Source organism: Coturnix japonica, chromosome 10, assembly GCF_001577835.2.
Source record: "Coturnix japonica isolate 7356 chromosome 10, Coturnix japonica 2.1, whole genome shotgun sequence".
NCBI lineage: Eukaryota > Metazoa > Chordata > Aves > Galliformes > Phasianidae > Coturnix > Coturnix japonica.
Window position 1 is genome coordinate 17,081,695 of NC_029525.1, and position 16,830 is coordinate 17,098,524.

At 47.1% G+C, this 16,830-nt stretch overlaps 1 protein-coding gene across 2 annotated transcripts in view; it reads left to right on the top strand.

Annotated features, from left to right (window-relative positions):
• Positions 1-16,757, top strand: part of SMAD3 (SMAD family member 3) — a 60,884-nt gene extending 44,127 nt beyond the window's left edge. Inside the window, exons 3-9 of one of the 2 annotated variants that reach the window (XM_015873309.2) lie at positions 216-350; positions 1,006-1,080; positions 2,645-2,695; positions 6,034-6,246; positions 7,257-7,394; positions 9,355-9,499; positions 12,408-16,757. In XM_015873309.2, the coding sequence (XP_015728795.1) occupies positions 216-350; positions 1,006-1,080; positions 2,645-2,695; positions 6,034-6,246; positions 7,257-7,394; positions 9,355-9,499; positions 12,408-12,531 (881 nt within the window). In that variant the 3' untranslated portion in view covers positions 12,532-16,757. The remainder of the gene's footprint in view (positions 1-215; positions 351-1,005; positions 1,081-2,644; positions 2,696-6,033; positions 6,247-7,256; positions 7,395-9,354; positions 9,500-12,407) is intronic. The other variant, XM_015873310.2, reaches the window with a different exon arrangement.
• The last annotated feature ends 73 nt before the right edge of the window (positions 16,758-16,830 follow it).

Here is a 16,830-nt window from a genome sequence, read left to right on the forward strand (position 1 = left end):
ACAAGTGAGGACTGTGGCAGTGTTCTGCGCATCCCTCACTGCTGCTCTTGTTGGTATCTACTATCAACTATCAAATTGTGTCCCTTAATTAATGACTTTGGTGTTGTGTGTATGCGAGGGTGGTACTCCAGACTGGTTACATTTCATTTTCTGGGGTTTCAGTCATTTTATTTTAAAGCTGCTAATCCTGTTCTCTCTGTTTTCCATTTGTGCAGTGTTACCCCCAGTTCTGGTGCCTCGGCACACGGAGATCCCAGCTGAGTTCCCACCACTGGACGATTACAGTCACTCTATTCCAGAGAACACTAACTTCCCAGCAGGCATTGAGCCGCAGAGCAACTACATCCCAGGTACAGCATCTCTCCATCTAGCAAGTGGAGGGAGAAGGGTCACACTGCACAGTCAGTCGTGTCTGCGTGTGTTGAGCTGAATGAGTGGCAAGTCTTTATTTCTATTGTTGCCATGAAGCAAATGAACAGGAAAGTGTAGAGAAGCAGATGATAGCTGTAAATGTAGAATGATGGCATTGCTGTTTCAAGTTTTGTTTTCTTCAAACTCACTTCTTCCCTTCAGTAGGGCATACTCAGTTTATTGTGGAATCTAAAGCTGAATGTTCCCATAGATTTGACTGACGTTCAGCCAGTTTAATTTGAGTAAAAGTGTAGATTTCTGATGGAATTGAGCCTTTCTATTTATGCATCTTTTTTCACAAGCAATTTACACCTTATTTGTATGGGCAAACGGTGCAGCTGCACAGCAGGAAAGGAGCAATCTCTGGACAGAAAACTGTCTACATGGCTTAAAGTTTTATGGAACCAAAAATCCTGATTTTGTTGTTTCCCTCCTCTGTTATTGACTCGTATGCTCTGCTGTTGCCCTCAACAGTTGGAGGAAGAAAAATAATTAAACAAAAAAGCTTGTTGCAGATAACAAAGTAAATGTTTTTGCTGACAAATCCAGACTTTTCATCCAGTCGCAATGACTTTGATCATTTTGTGATTCTAGAGACACCTCCTCCAGGCTATTTGAGTGAGGATGGAGAAACCAGTGACCACCAGATGAACCCCAGCATGGATGCAGGTAAATCATTTTTTGCCATGTGTAGCTTTCTAGGTCATATCTAAACTTCTAAAGCTTTTCATTGGAGCTCTGAAGATCAGATGGTGGTGAGAGTTATTTTATCCCTGTAGGAGTGCAAATGTAGCCTGACATCTCATGTAAAGGACAGGACAGTGTGTTTTAGAGCTGCTGAAAGGTGCAGCATGTTCCTGTTCTCCCTGACATCCGTCGATAGATGCTGCTAAGCAGGAGCCTGAAACAGCAGACACATACCTAACAGTAGCTTACATTGTAGCGTGCTCATGCATCTGTATGCACAGGAATATGGTGCAAGTAGTTGGCACTTTCCAAAGAGGCATTTTTCTGTCTGCTGTACATACTGAAATGTCCAGTTAACTATGTTTGAAATAACCACTAGTAGATTTATTTTTAAATGGGCTTATTATTTAGTGGATGTATCCCAGTGAAGGTTATCAGGCGAGGTTTTGTCTCATTGCCAAGAAAACGGGTAGTGTTAAAGCAGATTTGGCACTTGCATAAAAACAGACATGCAGAACTTTCTCAGTGCAAATACTGCATGCAGTTATCCCGGCTTCTCTGTATGTCTTCAGCCACAGAGCATACGTGGGATTCCAAAAGGGAGATGATTGATTTGCAGTCTTGCACCGCAGTTGTACAGATGGCAGAAAGGAGTGTGGGTTTATTTGTCTACATCAAACATAAGCCTGATGACACAATGCATTTCAGTGCATATAATCATTGGTAATGCGGTTGACATTCGGAATGTATGTATGGCTTTTGGGGAGAGTGGATTGGCCTGGAAGCTGCTATAAATACTCTCAGTTCGTGTTTGAATGCGAGATCCCTTCCTTCAGATGTCATGGAGTTCATTTGTTATAAAAAACAAATTTAGAAGAAACCAGCTGAACTCAGTGTGAGAAGGAGGAATGGATGGGCTGAACCACCTGCTTGCTTCCATGTGGCATCCAGAAACTGGAAGTTGCTCTCAACGTCAGAGTGCAGATATTTGAAATACGTGCACAAAATCTGTGGGCAGAATTGGAACGATGGGCTGAAATTTCCACAATTATTTGGTCAGAGCTGTGTGGGTTGATGCAATACTCCACTGACCCAGCACCAGAAGGGTTCATTGATACACAAAGTGGTGTGTCTTCAACTGTTGACAGTGATTAGCAATGTATAGTAGAGCTCTGAAATGCTCAGCTAACTGGGCTTGAGTGTAGCTGCCATGATGGTGCCCGGAGTTTTGATAACTGCATGTGAAAGTAAAACAGGCAACTGCGTGCACAGCTCTGAAAATTAATGGGAAGAGTTTAAGTGAATTAAACTCTGTGAAGATGCTCAACAGTATTGCAGATGGAGCAAGTTGATACAGTAGGTAATAGCATTTGGAAGCTCATTTAAGTGGTAATCAACATCAGAGAAGTTGCTAATGTCACAAAATGAGACATTGCTAAGAAGTGGGATTTCCCTCCCAACAAGCCTGGGCAGCACAGAAGATTTCATGCAAGTGTTTTTCTTTGTGCAGATGCCATACTAATAATTACAATGTCTTGATTTTCAGGTTCTCCAAACTTATCACCAAATCCTATGTCTCCGGCACACAATAATCTGGGTAAGTGTGTGATCTTGAGAACTGTGTGTAATTACAGCCAGGAGTATGACCTTTTAACGATGAGGTTATTTCTTGAGGTTGGTTGGGTTTTGAGCACAATTGGTGCTTCTTTCTGCTAATAACTGAGCAATGGAGGAGGCTGGCTGGTTGGTGTGTGATTGGAGAGTTCAAATAAGTGGAAAGAGGGCAAGAACACCAGCGTATGGAGAGGCACAGATATCACAGACCTCTTTGAGCAGTAGAGGTTTTGCGGGCCTTATGCTTGTAGGAGCCTGGGGATCCTTCCCTTCTGCTTCTCTCATGGAGAGGTAGAAAGCTGTTGAACAGGACCTTTGCCTTTGAGATCCTGCTGGAGGTGTCCTGTGGCTCTCCCTGAACCTCTGCTATTTCCCAGAGTTTCTGCTCTTCATTTTCATACCTACAGGCAGGGAAGGTCTGATCTTCATCAGTCTGAGCTCTTGCTGTATTTGAAATTGCTCTCAACAGTTTCTCATAAAACACGCTCATAGCTCTGGCTTGCTGCAGGATCACTTCTCCGCATGTTCGTTAAGCCAGCAGACACAGGCCACTAGAGATTACTCTTGAATAACCATAGCCATAAAGATTACATATGCTTTTAATCCTGGCAGAGGGTACTTTGACTCTGCTCCAAAATTTGTCAGCCATTGGCTGACTTGTGGATATCTTGGGGCTGTTGAAGGGGATTTCTTTTCTCTCTTCTCTATTTACTTATTTATTTGAAAGCATGGAATATATTGCTACAATGCCACTAGACTTTTACTCATTTTAACTCTTAGAACCTCAGAGAGGAATACTATCTAGCTCTTTGGTTTTCTTTTTTCTCCCCTGTCCAAATCTGTTATGCTCAAGTGTGCAGCTGAAGAGCTGATGTGAATTTCTTGCATTTTTTTGTCAACCTAAAAATAAAAAGCCAACTATATGTAACAAAACCAACCTGGCAGGCGGACTGTGGCATCTGCCTTACATAAGGAGAAAAGTAGTTTCTAGGAAAGAGGCCCCAGCACAGATCCTTTCTAACCAGGACAGGGCTCCTAACACATGCTGCTCAGCTGATGGGCCTGCAGGATGCCTAACGTGCAGCCTGGTGACAGAGAACTAAACAGGAGCAGGTGAGGCTGGTTAACCACGAGGAATCTCTTTGTAGTTTAGGGAGCAGACATCAGAAGAGCATTGAACTCAGCAGCATTAAAAGATACCTTTGAGTTTTGCAAACCAAGTACTTACTGCTCTTAGGCAAAAGTTCCCACAAATTTAGGGACCTTTTGTCTCTTTTTAGAGTTTTATAATATTTTTTTGCTGTGAGAAAGCTGCAAAGCAATAAATAAAATGGAACATACTGAGCAACTCCCAGCAACTGTCGAATGAAGAATCTGTCATCATCTGCGCCTCACAGGCAGCACGTCTGAGATAAGGAGCTGCTCACAGCAGCAGCCCTTCGCTCCTTCAGCCCTGCAGGCCGCAGAGGGGCTGTGTGGGCTGGGAGAGCTGAGCTTGCCCTCAGCTTTGCAGATTCTCCCCCATTCAGACAGAAGCTGGTTGGTGGCCTGCAGTGCTGTTGCTTTTGCTGTGTAATTCTGTGGATGAGCGGGACGCTGCAGTGTCCAGGGCTGCACTTTGATCTGCAGAAGTTGAAGGGGGGATTTCTCTCTCTGTTTGCTAAGAAAATAAAATGTAAAATCTAAAGAATATAACGTGTATTTTTTTGAAGTTTTACTGCTAAGGAAGTAATGTCCCAGTGTTACAACTGACGGTTTATTTGAACAGAACTGCCTGAAGCTTTTAAGACAGTTTACTTTGTGTCAGCTGAACTTTGGACTTCATCCCATGGCCATATTCCAAAGAATTACAAAGACCATAAACTAGCATGAGGCAAGCTGGCTAGAACAATAGGAGCAAGGTTGGTTTGAGCTGCAATTGTGTGTATTTTGATACCAAGCTGTAATTGATGGAACCTGGGGACTTTCAGTTCATCTTTTCATCCACGGACAAAACAAGGTGTTGCACGGTAACGATTTGGGACCTTTTGTCTCCTTTCTGCTTGTGCAGTGGCTTTGCAAACATTCTGGTTTTGATTTGGACCCTTCAATTGTCAAACATAAGATGTAACTGGAAGTTGTAGGTACCCGGTGATCTCTTCTGTATCGATGAAGTTTGAACTGGGAAGAATACAGAAAGCCCCAGTGAAAGCAGAGCTGCCAGCGCTGTGTGGACACTCGGAATGAAGTCAGGGAGTTTATCCTGGCTGAGGGCCAGGCCTGAGGTTGCATGCATGTTATTTGGGAGCAAGGCAGTCCCTTGGTGCACAGGAAATCCATTGTCAGTGCTTGCTCTGCAAATGACTTGACGCAAAAGCAGTAAGTGAAATAAGCACATGCCCCGTGGGCAAATCCATCAGAAACATAAGCCTCTGTGACTCCGTGTTGAAACACTATTTTTCTAAGCAGCGCAGAGGGAAAGGAAGTGAGCACACTTATTTATCTTGTTGCTTCTGAGGGAGTTAGGAGTAACTGCAATTAGTGCAGTTAGATAACATAAATCAGTAACTTCTGATGAACAGAGTTTAACAAACACCCCAACCACAGCTGGGGTTAGAACTGTTCTTAGAGCACATCATAGAGAGTGCAGAGCCTTCCTCTGCTGAAACTGCAAGCATCACTCCTTGGATTCAGGGGGAGCAGTTGAATCACCCAGAGCCATCTGAATGCCCCACCTTTCACTTGGCTGCCTCAGTCTGTAACCCCAGTAAAAGAAACGTTACCACCTATGGGGGAAATGGCTTTTCTTTTGAAAATGTGAAATCACTTGGACTGGAAGAAATAATCTTTTGATTATTGTGAAGGCAGTTATGTACAGTGTGTCAGTGTTAAAATAGCTGCAGAGATCCTTGCAGTCAGAGAAGTGGGGCTTGCCGGCTGCTTTGCACAGCATCACTGCAGGCAGGTTTGTGCTCTGCCCTTCCTAAGCTTTTCTTCTTCTTCTCTCCTCTCCTGTTATTAGGGTACTGCCTACCTACAAGTGGTCCCGTGCTTCATAGAAAAGCTAACTTCACTTTGAGGATTTTCTCCAAGATAGTGGAGTGACACCCCACTTACTCCATGACTTATATCTTTGACTATTTTGATTGTTCCACGTGCCAAAAGAATCAGGGGTGATGTAACTTCCTCGCTGCACTCCATTGAAATCTGTCAAGTAATTAAAGCTCGGTGGTTGCATTGAGCCCGAGGAATGAAGCAGAACAATATTTCAGAACAGGCGCTTTCCTCATCCCCCCTTTTCCTAAGGGCCTGTGACTCATTTTGCTTCTTATTTGTGTGCAGATCTGCAGCCCGTTACCTACTGTGAGCCGGCGTTCTGGTGCTCCATATCCTACTATGAACTCAACCAGCGCGTGGGGGAGACGTTCCACGCCTCGCAGCCCTCCATGACTGTGGATGGTTTCACTGACCCGTCGAATTCTGAACGCTTCTGCCTTGGTCTGCTCTCTAATGTGAACAGAAACGCAGCAGTGGAGCTCACCAGGCGGCACATCGGTAACTTCTGTCTCCTTATTTTCCTTGGTGTTTTTCAGGGCGGAAGGTGGGATCTGCCCTTAGAGCCTTTTAGTTACCTAATGGCATGCAGCTCTGTCCATTTTAGGACGCCATAGGATTGCAGTATCCATGGTGATTTGGGTTAATCCACCATAAAGGAACACTAATTGTATTCTTTTATAAAAATACAATTAAAGAGGCACTGAGAAACACTCCAGTAACTGCGTTTAACAGAGATGGAGTTTGTATTCTTGCACACAGTCTAAAGAACTTCATTTGGGTGGACATTATAGATCATCTTATGTATTCCTTATATTCCCCTATATATCTTTTTCTGGACAGTAAAGGTTCTTACAGGAGGATCTTTCCTTCCTTGTAAACTGATTTGTAGCACTGAAAAATAAATACAAAGAGAACAGCAACACACTCACACAGCAAACACGAGCCAGGATTCAGAAACCAGTCCTTAATTCAGCAGGTTCCTTGTGCAGCATGGAAGAAAGAAAGCAGGGCTTTGAAATAGCCATGTAACACCACAGCTAATATTTATTTGTGTGACAGAAATGAATTCCTGGATTTATTAACTGAGGTTTTAATAATATGTGCAAACTCTTATAAGAAGGGTGTGTCTGTCCTTGTGTACAAATACAGTCTAAAGGAAAAGGCAGCTGTTTGGAAACACTGGATGTTTTAATCCCAAATCAGTAATGAAGTAAATAAACAAGCAGTTGTATGCAGCTGTGGTGATTCAGAAAAGGTTGAAAACTCTATGTTAACCAGTGGTACATTCGTATAGAAGGTATCGTGGTCGTTGCTGTTTGGGAGGTGGTGAGACTGTGCAGCCCAGTCTGGCTGGAGCCCAGGTCTGAGCTGGTTTTCATTGCCATCATTCATGGTTCAGCTGCTTTCTGAGCTGTCAGGTGTGGAGGCTGTGCCTCTTCCCACTCACCTTCCAGGTTTTGCAGGTGGCCGTTCTGAACTAACCCTGACCTGTGCTCTGTGTTTCTCAGGAAGAGGAGTGAGGCTGTACTACATCGGCGGGGAGGTGTTTGCTGAGTGCCTTAGTGACAGCGCCATTTTCGTCCAGTCTCCCAACTGCAACCAGCGCTATGGCTGGCACCCAGCAACGGTCTGCAAGATCCCACCGGGTAAGGACACGCGCGGGTAGGAAGAAACAGTGCTGCACAGTTCAAGCAGGATCTGCCGTGTATTCAGCACAGTGTGTCGATGTTGTTGTTGTCTAATAGTCCTGCTTATAACTTCATATGAAAGAAGGTAACTTTGGATTTTTTTCTCAGTTTAGATTAGCCCATAATAAACTGTTGCTGGTTTCTGTTCTGTAGTGCAGCCTTTTTTCTGTGAGCTTTATTCTAGAGAAATTAGAATAGAATCTAGAATGTCACTTGTGAGGTATGCTGAAATGTCAGAGGAGACATTATTGTGTGTATTTGGGAAAAGCTGCTATTTTTGTTAGATACACACATGAGCTGGGATGAGAAGATGCTTTTCAAAAGGCTGTTTAGCCAGGCTTCCAAAACCTGCTGCTTTTTTTTTTTTTAACATTTAAAAGTACTTATATGTTCAAAAAGTAACTTTTTCATTTAGAAATACTTGAATAAAGATCCTCTTTTTTTAGAAGAGAGATCCATACACTGCAAGTCCTGGCCCATCTAAATGGGTTTCCTTTCTCAGATGCTTAGGGAGCAGCTGCCAGTGCTACAAACATGACTTAATTCTCCAGCCACATCACAGGAGTCCACCCGGGCTGGAGTCAACATGTGAAAACATAAACAGCCCACATTTCCGCTGTAGATCCATCTCAGGCACATTTCTTGGACACCGGCTCTCCCTGCTATTGCCACAGCCCGGCTGCCTTCTCAGATTCATCTTCCATTTTTGTTGGTTTTGAAGCGGTTTCTTCATTCCGCTGTTGATGAGGCCGGGTTGTACCACTTCCTGCCAGGCACGGTCACAGGGAGACCTGCTCACATCGCTCCTGAGCTCTGAGCAGTTTGCAGTCTGATCAGACTGTTTCCTTTCCTTGCCATAGCTCGTTCCCTGTGCTCTCTCCCATCTTATTTTCCCCTCTTAGGCTGCAGTGTGCCCGGCACGGCACCCCTTAGTGCTCCACGAGGCCCGTGGCTCTTGGGCTGGGCTCTGTTATGGCCACAAAAACGGGCAGTTTTTATTTTGCAGCTGCTGAGCCATTGAATGCGGTTATGCTTTGCTGTATGTGGTTCGGCCCAAAACAGATGGCAGTGTGGGTCCAGCCCAAGGGAGCAGGCTCTGAAGGGATCTTAGAAAAATACAATTCATCACAGTCCAACTGGTTGTTTTTCAGACTTGGTCCATATGTAATTCCAAATGAGCACCAGTGGCATGCCAAGTTTCAGGGTTTAACTCATTTCTGATTATCAGGGAGAAAGCAAGAGTGAAAGTTAGGTATTTATTTACTTATTTTAACCACGGATAACGTGATTGCTTTTCACCTTTATCACCTAGGACAGCTGAACAGGTTGTTCTCTGTCTTTCAGCTGTGAGTAAACACTGAGGGGAGCACATCCCTTCTAAAGGAAAATTCTTTGGCACATCAGATTAAATGTACAGAGGTTACAGCTCTGCTACCAGCCCCCTGAACCCTGTATGTGGGCTCTGGCTGCCCAGAGCTGCTTCACTTCAGAACATTCATTCTGCTGACAGGCACCACATAAATCCAACACCAGCGAGTCCCTGTTTTTAACCCATGCATTCCTTTGTTTCAGGCTCTGTAGCAGTAGCTGTCAGTAAGTGTTACGGTCACAGGTGGGCTTTTAAATGAATACACAATGAAAATTAGTATAAATGAGGTTTCACCTGAGGATCCCAGGTCCATCATGCAGGTGGCAGCGTGATGTGTGAGTGATCTCTGTCCCATAATGTGGTTTTCAGCCCATGGGCTGTGGAAAACCCCAGCAGGCTTGTTGAAGTGCAGTCATTGAGCAGCCTGTGAATGGTGTCACATGGTCTGGGGACATGGGAAAGCAGCATTGAGTTTCTTTCCATTCCTATAAAGAAACAGATTTCTTAATGTGGCTAACACCTTGTTTTGGTCGTGTTCTTTATGCACAGGATGTAACTTGAAGATTTTTAACAACCAGGAATTCGCGGCTCTCTTGGCTCAGTCTGTGAACCAGGGCTTCGAAGCTGTGTACCAGCTGACCAGGATGTGCACCATTCGGATGAGCTTCGTCAAGGGCTGGGGAGCTGAATACAGGTCAGCCCATGTTCCGTGGTGTGTGGTGTGCTCATGCACGGCCCAGCAGTGTTCTGCACAGCTTTCTTATTCAGCCTTGAGATTGGGAGGCTTAATGGCGTATCTCTTTGGTAATGCACACCTTGTATTTGCTAAGAATGTGCTGACCTCATATCTTATTTTTCCCATTCTCTTTGTGTAAAACCTGCATCGTGGGATATATTGGAAACCCACGTGTGTTTGGTCACAGTGCTTTGCAGGCCTGGAGCCGTACCTGAAGCACATCAGACACATCTGTGTGGTTGTGTGGGAAACAGCACCTATTTTTTCTTAAACTTGGGTGTGTATTTGACAGGTTTTGGATAGTCGTAGTACGACACTGTTATCAGGACAGGATCAGTGCGAGCGCTTCCTCACAGATATGGGTTAGGTTTGGTGTTTTCTTTTATCGGTGACTAATAGAGGTTAAAGTCAAAACAACTCGGCATGAAAATGCACATATGGAAAACTATTGAGAGTTGCTGCTGCTATATCCCCTCATCCTGCTCTTAGTGCTTGTCATTGCGTGGCTACTTCAAGGTGAGTGGAGGCCATGGGACAAGCAGGGTCCCTATTAGATGTGAAAAAGGAGATGGAGTCTGGGATGGATGATGTGGTTGTTCTGACAGCACAGGGTGTGAGGACACAGAACTCTGTAATTCGTGTCACTGCTGCCCCACTGCATTAACAAACAAACATCCCTAAGAGTAGCAAAGGGAGTAAAAGTGGTGTTAGTAGTATGAGCAGGGGAGGTGAAATCTGTCAGAAAACAAATGTCATTTTATGAGAGAAAAAGCTGGCACAGACTTCAGCCAAATTCGATTTTGAAATACTTGCTTGACTGTGCACCCTTTCAGTCAGCCCCAATTGGAAGTGCAGGGCAGCCTCTGCCTCCCGGAGCAGCGCGGCTGTGCCGACGCGCCCTGCGTGCAGCTGCTGGCCGACAGGGAGGTGCCACGGCTCAGCTGCAGCCCCGTCCTGCACGGTACGCTCCCACTTTCTTCATTTCTCCAGATGTTTGGAGTCCATTTTGTTTTGAAATTGTCCTGCGCTCGGGCCAGAGCATTTCAGCCCTGGATCTCAGCCACCGCTCGTAATGAAATCCAGATGAGCGTGACTTACGGAAAGTCAACTATCTCATTAGAGTATTGTAGGCAATGAAACCCTGCGCTCACGCTGAAGCTGCTCTCCTGCTCCTTCATTTCCTTGCCACAAAATGCTCCATCTCTTCACCTTTGTCAGGGCACGTTGATTAGTTGAACTGGTGGGTATGGAGCTGTGTAGCTGTGGGAGCTGCATCCAGTGATTCTGGTTTGGCTGTGTTGCTGTTGGAGCACTGTGGGGTGTTTGGTACAGGGAGAAGCCAATTGCACGTGCAGGATGGAGGTTCTGTGTCCAGCAAGAGCCAGCTGTGAGAGCTCACCTTCAGGCAGGCTGCATTCAGTCTGCAGGTGGGAAGGCAGTGAGGTGTGCCAGGAGGGCAGGAGTGCAGCAGCCCCTCGGGCATTGGGTCCCTGCACGTTGTTGCTGGACAGTAGTTGGGCTGCTCAATGTTGACCCATTGTAGGCAGCAAATGGGAATGCTCTGTGTTAAGGGAGACTGGATCTTATGGGATCTCGGAGGTCTGTCTGTGTCAGTGCATCCCGCTGCCCTGGCAGCCTGCAGTGCTCACCGAGATGCTGTGACTGCCTGCATCCCATCAGCTCTGAGCCCTGCCCACCCGCCCACTCTGGGGCACTGCATCCCTGCCAGCGCTGCTCGGGAATGGGTGCGGTGCCTTCGGGAGCTGCTTCCTTTCTCAGCTCAAGGACAGGGGATGCAGCGCATTGCTGGGCCGCGCTCCAGCCCTCAGCCAAAGCCTCACACAGCCATACACAGCTCTGTGCCCTGCTGCAAAGGGATGGGGATGGTGCTGGGAGTGCTGGGCAGCCCCATGGGCACAGCCCCATTGCAGCAGCACTTTTTGCCCAGGCCCCACAGATTTTGGTCTCCCTCCCACAGGCAGATTCCAAGGACGGCTTCTGTGGGAAACGAGGGTGTAAACCAAGGCTGTTTGCAGGCTATTTCTCTCTCGTGGTAATCCTCCTCCTCCACAGCAGCTGTCCCTGCCTCTCTGCCTGGATCGAGAATCCCTCTGTCCCTGGGCACAGCCCCTGCCCTATATCCTGGTCCCGAGTCCCTCCCTGTCCTCCCCTTGTCACCCTGCTCTGCTGTCTGGAGGCATCTGTGGGCTCTGGCCCTCGGGAATAACAGGGCAGCAAATGGGGGATGCTGGGGGGCAGCGGGAAGTGAAGCACAGGGAGCACTGACCCTGCAGGCGTCTGATCCCCGCTGTTCTCCACCCACTGCCAGCAGCTACAGAGGTTTTTAAAGCACATCAGTTAATTCCATACTGCTGCTTTTCTGCCCTATGTGCGGCTGTAGAGTTGGGTCCATGCCTCCAGCACAGGGACAGTGGGGTCACTTCTGTCGCCTCTGATCTGGCCAAAACCCGAAGATGGGGTGAAAAGAGAACCTCACACACAGCAATCTGACATACTGTGCTTACTGACTAATCAGGAGGCACGAGGTGTGCAGAATTAAACTGGGGTGTTGCTCAGATAAGCACCTTATTCCAGAAGTCTGAGTAACAAATAGATGATATTGTGAGTTTCCCTCTGGGATGGCAGGGGATGTAAAGGGAAAGATGGGCGCTTTCAGGAAGTTGGCAGCATTGGCCAGGAGTGTATTAAAGAGGAGGGAGACTTTCCTTTGGCCCCACGTGCGGGACTGTTGTGTAAGCAGGAAAGAATGCTTCGGTAGCTGTAAAACCTCAGATCTGTAACGTTTTGCAAGTCCCATTTAAACGTTCTGTTTCCTCCCTCTCTCCCCAACCCCTTCTCCTCGCAGGCGGCAGACGGTGACCAGCACTCCCTGCTGGATTGAGCTGCACCTCAACGGCCCCCTGCAGTGGCTGGACAAGGTCCTCACACAGATGGGCTCCCCCAGCATCCGCTGCTCCAGCGTCTCCTAAGGAAGCACCTCCTGGGGGCGGGTGGGGAGCAAAGACTGCAGGATGGAATTGGCTGAACCCTTAGCAAAACACACAGAGATTCCCAGTTACTGAAGTGATGAGGAGAAACAGATCTGCGAAAATAGTGGCTTTTCTTAGTTTTGTTTCTTTTTTTTTTTAAAACTAAAGACCCATTGAAGCCACTTCCACTGAAACTGTCAGCACTTTGGTTACAGGCTGTGGGCCCTCGCAGTCAGAATGAAGCTGAAGTTTATCATGATAAAAGACGACTTTGTTTCAGTGGAGGGAAGGCAGCGCTGTGAGTGCTGTCAGTGCTGTCAGTGCTGTCAGTGCTGTACCTGCGGCCATGGCACGTCCCATCCGCCCCGTGCAGCCCCAGCATCTCCGACTGACACTGTGGGTCTGTGGGATGACTCCTGCTCATGCATTGCTGTCTCCATCCACCTGAAGACCTGATCTTCCTGGGACTGCAGCAGCAGGTGGAAAAGAAAGCATGTAAAGCATGTAAAGCACACGCAAGGACTGACTGCCCAGTATTGCTCCCAAAGGGAACAGATTTGCACGCTGTGCAGCTCGCCCAGAGGCAGCACTTTGCTTTGTGCCCGAGCTGCCGCTGTGCCCTGCGTGTCCCAGTCTGGATGTACATGAAGCAGAAGGCCAAAGTCACGGCTCCTTCTGACAGTGCTGCAGCTTTTGACTAGAGCCGCTCACGAACAGACATTGGGAATGTGAGGAGCTCTTGCTGGATAAGTTAAGCCTTCATTATTGTGCATTAACTAAAGAAAGTTTGTATTCTATTTTCTCATTGTGTTGATTGGTATCTGCCACTTCTTAAGTCATAGGGGCTTAATGAACTCGGTGCCCAGGTCTGCTCTGGAATGGCTCCTGCTGCCATTTGCTGAACACCCAGTTCTGCAGGATCCCCCCAGCTCACACCTGACTGTGCCAGAACCAGCACGTCTCAGATGCACCAGCACCACTTGGTTAGAAACGTGTTTCATCTGATGGAAATGCTCTGAGATGTGTTTTCACCTGGAGAAAGGGAGAGAGTGTGTGAACGTGTTGTAAAACGTTCCCTTTCAATGTACGTGCTCCAGACTGTCCGATATTCTTTTCCCTGCAGCAAATGTCGTGGCAAACAACTTCCACAACTGGAAAAAAAAACCCCTTAGCACTTGTTTTTATGGCTCCGGTTTATCAAATAGATCTCCGAACTTTGTCAGCACTATCTGGTGATTTGCTTCTTTACGTCTGTGTTGAGCACCATACGCTTTTGTGCCAAAATATCAGAAGGGGAGGGGAGAAAACGAGAATCAGAATTTCTTATGGAATTGTATTTTTTCCCCATCTGTGGCTCTGGGATGGACAGGCTGCGATGGACACCGAGTGCTTTGTGTGAAGGCTTCAGCCCTGCAGAGCTTTGTGCTCCCGGACACAAACACGAGCAGCCCCAGGCTCTGTGCCCTGTAACACCTTATAAACACTGCCCATGATCAGCCACGTGCCCACCTGGCTGCAGGGAGGCTCTTTGGATGCACACGTTCACTCTGTCCCTCAGCCCCAGCGCTTGGCTTGGACCCGAGGCATCAGCAGCACCTGAGGATGCAGAGCAGAGATCTGCTGAACCGGACACACAAAGGGATGCTCTGGAGGAGTTTGTTTCTGATCTCTGGGGCTGAGCTGTGGTGGTGCAGCTGTTGGACTCCGGGGCAGCTTTCCCTGCCCAGCACGGCTCGTATCGCAGCACTGGAGGTTTTCTAGGACTTTTTTTTTTACTTTTCACTTTTGCTGTGTGTCTGATTGTAGTCAAATCTCTGATTGCACGGACTTGTGCAATAGGAGCATCTGTGTAAGGGAGTGTCTGAGCTGCTTTGGTAGGGATGTCTGTCATCGTGGGCTGACGAAGCACGTGCTTTCAGGTACAGCTTTCTAACAGTAATTTATTTGGACTTCTGTGGAAATATCTGATTTCTGCTTTAGTCAGATAGGAAAAATTGTAAAATCATCCCAGGTTTCCTGTTGGAGTGTCTATAAGTCACGTTTGCTTTTTACCCATTTTCTTTATCTTCATAACCATGAGAAAGCTGGGCTCTGCTGTGTCTTGTGCACCAGCAACCGAAACAGCACCTTAAACTCAAGTGTCAGGCAGCTCATTCCCTTCTGTGTGCAGGACCCAGCCTGGCCCGGGGCACAAGGAGTAAACCCTGCCTTCATCCAGAGTCTGCATGGAATCGCCTCCGCCAAACCACGAGTTGGCCCTGGGTTCCCTCTGTGTTTAATTTGATGAAGGACAGTGAGTTGCTGATTGCAGTTGATAGATGCCTCTTTAGAAACAGGATTTGGATGATGCATAAAAACTGTTAATTCCACCTCATCATCCCTTGTGTATGACTTCCAGTGGAAAGCACAGAGCTGCTCTAGTGATGCGATTAGATAAAATGGAGAGATTTTCTTCTCTAAAGGAGTAACGTCCTCTCCTCCCCTTTGTTCGCCTCCTCACTAACACATGAAAGCCTTACAGTTTCCAGCGTTAGCTTATTAAGCCAAACGGAAGCCCTGTGCCACGCAGCAGGTGAGGAAGGGCTGTGATCCTCCTGTCTCACACAGCAGCAGTGAGTTGGACGAGTGAAAGAGAACTCTGAGATGAGCTCTGGGTCCCAGCACAGAAGGGAAGAGGCGACGCGGGGCTGCACGGCGGCGTTGGTGCCCCCAGGTACACGTGGCTTAGTGCTGCTTTTCCTTTCTGTTCTAAAACTCGATGAAAGTAGCTTTGATATGTAGCAGGGGTGTACGCCGTCAGCCTGCCCTCGTGAGATGATGCTCCTCGCTGATGGTGGCCTTGGCTTGTTTCACCAGCGTTTCATGCATTCTCCTTAATAGCAGAGTCACTAGCAGGAACTTGGACTCTCTTTGATTCGTACACAGGGGCCTGGCTGCTGGCAGATGACACTGATGGCCCCGTGGTTTTTATGTGACTGTGGAGGTTCTCTTTTTTAATTATTATTATTAATGTATTGAACTGAGTTGCAGTGTGTAGTTTGTGTTAAGCTTGTCTTAGAAGTCATCCAGTGCTATCCATGTGGTGCGGAAGCCAGAATCAGCACAAAGACAGAGGAATCTGATTCATCCCATTTCCTGAAAGCCCCAGTACAGAAAGGCTGGACGTGGCCTTTCAGACAGTGGGAAACAACTCTGTGTCCCCTCCCCACAGGATGGGCACAACTTGAACCATGCAGGACTTTACACATGAAGGATATTCAGGGCTCCAGCTTGAGGAGCAGGTGTGAGCATCCACACCTTGTGTGCTTGCTAAGGAGAAAAAGCCCAGGGAGAGAGAAGAACACGGTGCAGCGAGGGGCTTCAGCCACATCACAAAGCATTGTGAGCCTTCCTGGTTCTCCAGGGCACCAGATAGGAGGGGTGGGATATCACAGATAAGCTGGGAAGCCAGGAGGAGAAATAATTAGTTGCTCTATAGTAGCTGATGGAGAGGTATGGTTAAGAAATTCAGTATATGTTTTTTATTATGTACATGCTTGTATTTATGTTGTCTTTCTTGAATATCCAGATGAATCGAATGCATACCTTGTAGCAGAAAGGGCAATTCAGGATTCTGAGCGTTAAGTCTTTCCCGTGTCCCTCTGGTGATGGCTGATGAGGCAGTTACTGACGTGAGAACAAGAGCTGCATCTCAGAGCTGAGCAGCAGGTGCTGGCAAAGAAAGCAAAACGAGGACGTCTCCAGCAGGAGTCTGTACCTGAGCTGTCATCTTACTCCTTAGCAATGAGTCAGGTTCCCAGGTGGCCCCTTTGATTGTGCTCTTCAGTCTTTTCAGATTTATGAGGCTTCAAAAACAACAGACTGTTCTGTAAATGCTTTGGTTCATCCTCACGTTTCCTCCGGTACGTGGATACGAGAGGAGCCTGCACCGCTGCTGCTGGGGTGCATCCAGCCCTCTCCCCACGGAGGCAGCCAACCTCCCTCACTCTGATGGAACTGTCCCCTCTGGTAGATACGTATGAGCATTGTATGCAGTAGTGTTTAGGTTTTCTTAACCTGAGGTTGTACGTTAACGAGCGGTGGTGTCACCTACATGCTTTAGCTTGTTGAGCATTATGCGCCTCTGTTGTTACTACAGGCCTGTACTATGTATGCCCTCTTCTTTCATATGTGAAACTGTAAGTTCTATTTTTGACATTTTAATAAACTTTGATTTGAAAACCGAGGCTCGTGAGCAAACACTGATATTGTGAAATGCAATTTAAGGACACAAACTGAAAGCATTTGGAGCCACAGGTA